This window comes from Pinus tabuliformis, chromosome 1_2 (genome assembly GCF_031772625.1).
Source record: "Pinus tabuliformis cultivar Carrire ecotype Pingquan chromosome 1_2, CPIR1, whole genome shotgun sequence".
Lineage (NCBI taxonomy): Eukaryota > Viridiplantae > Streptophyta > Pinopsida > Pinales > Pinaceae > Pinus > Pinus tabuliformis.
In genome coordinates, this window is record NC_142298.1 from 1,344,115,693 (window position 1) to 1,344,119,649 (window position 3,957).

The 3,957-nt window shown below is 42.0% G+C and overlaps 1 protein-coding gene across 1 annotated transcript; it reads right to left on the minus strand.

Moving 5' to 3' along the window:
- Positions 1-572: 572 nt before the first annotated feature.
- On the minus strand, positions 573-2,492 carry LOC149211205 (uncharacterized). Its single transcript, XM_089399213.1, has one exon. It carries the CDS (start codon positions 2,490-2,492, stop codon positions 720-722), a length of 1,773 nt encoding a protein of 590 aa, XP_089255339.1. The 3' UTR covers positions 573-719.
- Positions 2,493-3,957: the final 1,465 nt, after the last annotated feature.

The following is a 3,957-nucleotide window of genomic DNA, read 5'->3' on the forward strand; positions in this document are numbered from 1 at the left end:
AATACGGGTTATATGCTAGTGACCCGACTCTGCATAGAACCCACCAAGACCCACGAGTACTTGCAAGTTAACACTGGTCATGCTTCACTATGTTATAGTGCCCATACCTCCTTGGTGACATGTAATAAGTCTACTAAGTCTCTTAATGACATTTAATAAAAGTGAAATGCTTAAAATCTATCCCTTACAAATCACCAACAAAATAATTCAATTTAAATAATTTAACAACACTATATTAATCCATATTTCTGTAAGATTTGTGAAACACAGATAGATCTAGATCTGTAAAACAATAACAAGCTTGCAAGAGAACGAAGAAAGCAAGCAAGAATTGAGAAAGAATGAAAAGTTAATTCTACATTATGAAGTTGAGAATAAATACACAAAAGCACCTAAGTTAAGCTTAGTTGTGCATGCAATAACTAAAGCTAACTAAAGTTAAGTGTGCTGTGCCGCATGCATGCAAGCAATGAGTTAACTACAGCTAGTCTAAGTCTAAGGCTAGTCTACAGCTAGTGCATGTACACCAACACCCCCCCTTAAGCATAACTTAGGTGAGTGTGATGCAATAATGAATGAGTCCCGGCAACACGGCCATTTTAGGTACCCATATACAATGCATAAAAATGAGGAAAGAGGGAAAACCCAGTGGGAAGAAAACCCCCCTCAAAATATAATGCAAAAATAAAAAAAATACAACTGATCGGCAGTCGTGTCATTCACCCCGAGTCGATCTCGAACCCGAACAGCTGTGCAGACTGTAAAATTCTGAGAACAGCGCTGTAATTGTCTGCAAACACAAATTTACCCCGCTGATATTGAACTTGCAATTCTTCCACTCGTGCCTGAAGAAGATCATTACCCCGCTGAGCGAAAGCATTTAACCTCGGCATACAGAAAGCATGGCTGCACTTGGGCAGCAAGCGGAGCGGCTCGTCGTCTCCGAATTTCCCAAAACTCGCCTGAGATAGCTGGACGCCAGAGCCCTGGATAAAGAAGACCAGTTTGTTGGGATTGATCCTGTCCGCCATGAAAAGCGGCATCTTCCGAATAATGTTGTGCATAGCGCCGGAGACACTGAAGAAATAGATGAAAACTGCTGCGGCCAGCCAAACCTTGGGGTCATGCAAGGGCGTGTCCTGGGTCAAGATCCTCTTGACAACGAAGGGGGCGGCCAATACCAACACCCCGCCCACAAAGATCACCTGCTTCTTTGAAATCGGCGGTGGCCGCTCGATCGACCCCACGTGGTACTTGGTTTTCGATTCCACAAATGCAGCAATGCCCTCTGCCGATCTCGCAATCTCGTTCTGCTCCATCGACTCCGCGTCCTTCAGTTTGGTGCTCCCGGGGCCAACGTGGACGATGTGGGGTAGCGTATTCATGGCTTCATCCCAAGCCCTGACAGCGATTTCCTTCGCAGCTAACAGCTCCATGACTTCGACATCCAGCTCCCAAGAACACCAGCACCAGTGCTTGTTGTATTTCGTGGGTTTTTCCGGGCGATTCACTGTACATAGCTTCCACGTTTCCCAGCCATCGAACGTTATTTCGACTCTTACAACTTTTCGCCTGCCGCCAGAATATGCGTATCCTCGCAGAGTGTAAGGTCTCTGCGTGGTAGCCGAAATGATCGGCAAGATTTCCTCATGGCACGGCGTTGTGATGACAGAGTTGGTGTTCTTGGCGTTAATGAGCTTCAGCAGGAGGCCCATAAATTGACCCTCATCGGCAGAAGTAGTCATGAGGTTCCAGGGATGCTTGGCAGTCACTTCGTGGAGCTCCTTCATTGGCTCGGGCTCACGAGGGTACACGCTCATCACGAAATCTCTGTAATATCTCACATATTTCCTCAGGGGAGCATCGGGTGGGGCCACCACAGATCCGTTCCACAGGGTGTTGTCATATGCAATCAGACCTCCAACCTTCACCAGATCGATCAGACGCTTGTGGTAGTTTAGATAGTTGTCTTTGTCGGCATCCACGAACACAAAGTCGAACGATCCATGCATGTCCTCATTCTTAACCATTTCGTCCAGAACTGGCAGAGCAGGGCCCTCTCTGAAGTCAATTTTGTGGGCAACTCCAGCTTTCTCAATAATAGGCAGTCCGATATCATAGTTCTCTCTGTTGATGTCCATGGCTAGAATCTTTCCATCATCGGGCAATGCAAGGGCTGTGCTGAGAAGCGAGTAACCGGTGTACACCCCAATCTCCATGTGATCAACTTGATCCAAGAACTTGGTGTCTTCGACCTCTTTAAAGATTTCGGCGGTAATTGCCTCCTCGGATGTTTCGTTCTTTACATGAGTTGGACTCTCTAAAGCACTGGATTCATAATAAGATTCATCGCAAGAACTTTCCGCATCTTCGTATGAACCAGCGTTTTGTAGAGAACATGAACCCTGCTCCGTCAATGGCAACAAGCCAGACAAAGGTTTCTGTCCTTGAGAGTAATCATATTTCGACGGAGGCGGCATAACATGAAGCATGTTTTCTGGTGACTGCGCATCAAGAATAACTTGGCCTTGGACGTAGTTGGTGGCGTACAGGCTGGCGACATGCGGGTCCTCCGGTTCTAAGCTAAAGCTTTCACGACTATTTCTATAGATTGCGATCGAATCGTTTATTATTCTAAGCATTTCATTTTGTTTTCCAAACAATTCTTCCAAAATTTTCCATACCTCATTTGGAGTTGAACATGATTCAACATGAAATAGTAGTTCCGGAGAAATAGATAAACATAGGATGCCGAAGGCCTCGTCCATGCGATTGAAATATCTTGATTTCTCCACTGCTGATGTTGGTTCAACTTCCGTTTCCATGGTTATTCGAAATAAGCCTCTACTTCTGAGATGAAGTTGAATCTTTGGCTTCCATTCGAAATAATTATATGGAGTGAGAATTGCCGATTGTGGAAACTCCAATATAGACTCCATTCTTTGTTGTTGCTTCAATCTTCTGAACCTGCAAATAAATTGCTTGTGCACTGATTTACAAATCCCTGTGCTCTGATACCATGTAAGATTTGTGAAACACAGATAGATCTAGATCTGTAAAACAATAACAAGCTTGCAAGAGAACGAAGAAAGCAAGCAAGAATTGAGAAAGAATGAAAAGTTAATTCTACATTATGAAGTTGAGAATAAATACACAAAAGCACCTAAGTTAAGCTTAGTTGTGCATGCAATAACTAAAGCTAACTAAAGTTAAGTGTGCTGTGCCGCATGCATGCAAGCAATGAGTTAACTACAGCTAGTCTAAGTCTAAGGCTAGTCTACAGCTAGTGCATGTACACCAACAATTTCAGGATAAAAGCGAGCTGACGAGCATGCAGTGATCGATCCCTTACAAATCACCAACAAAATAATTCAATTTAAATAATTTAACAACACTATATTAATCCATATTTCATGATAAAAGCGAGCTGACGAGCATTCAGTGATCGATTTCATAGGCAAATGCTCAAGTCACATCAAAGTGAACGGTTTCTTCATCGAAATCATAGAGTCCGATTTGTGGGATTTTTTTTAATGATCCGTAATATTATATTTCATCGCTTGAAACGGGAAAAGAAGAAGGAACGTAATATTATATTTCATCGCTTGAATGTTAGTTGGCACGACGGGAAAAGAAGAAGGAACGATGGCCCATATTTGTTGCATTTTTTTAATGATCCGTAATATTATATTTCATCGCTTGAATGTTAGTTGGCACGACGAGAAAAGAACAAGGAGCGAATGTTAGTTGGCACACGGGAAAAGAACAAGGAACGACATATTGTGCATTTCAAATTTGTAAATAAATTGTTCCTCAATATTATAAATATTAAATATAGTAATAAGCTATATTATTTTGAAATTATTATATATATATATATATATATATTCTAATTTATAAATATAATTATAAATTATAAAAGATATTCCAAATTTATAAATAGGATCAATAATGATG

Excerpts from the sequence above, each read along its gene's own strand:
- LOC149211205 (XM_089399213.1), bottom strand. The coding sequence starts at position 2,492 with ATGCTTCATGTTATGCCGCCTCCGTCGAAATATGATTACTCTCAAGGA.